The 272-nt window shown below is 56.2% G+C and overlaps 1 protein-coding gene across 1 annotated transcript in view; it reads right to left on the reverse strand.

Moving 5' to 3' along the window:
- Positions 1–272, reverse strand: part of FBXO18 (F-box protein, helicase, 18) — a 19,089-nt gene that overhangs the window by 1,772 nt on the left and 17,045 nt on the right. Inside the window, 1 exon segment of the mRNA XM_009076281.1 lies at positions 16–122. Coding sequence (XP_009074529.1) covers positions 16–122 — 107 coding nt within the window.

Genomic DNA, 272 nt, shown 5'->3' on the forward strand with positions numbered 1-272 from the left:
AAAGATTCCACTCACCCCAGCCATCTCCAGCAGGTGCTCCAGGGACTTGGACATCAGCAGACACCTCTTGGCACGTGTCACTGCAACGTAGAGCAGGTTCCACTCATCCTCAGGAGCCATGCCTAGGATGGAGGAGATCAGCAAGGGCTTTAGAGGACATGAATGAACAGTTCTGTGCTTATTCCAATGTTCCAGGCCAGGCTGGACGTGGCTTGGAGCAACCTGGGCTGGTGGAAAGTGTCCCTGCCCAGGGCAGGGGGTGGGACTAGATG

This window comes from Acanthisitta chloris, unplaced genomic scaffold (genome assembly GCF_000695815.1).
Source record: "Acanthisitta chloris isolate BGI_N310 unplaced genomic scaffold, ASM69581v1 scaffold20186, whole genome shotgun sequence".
Lineage (NCBI taxonomy): Eukaryota > Metazoa > Chordata > Aves > Passeriformes > Acanthisittidae > Acanthisitta > Acanthisitta chloris.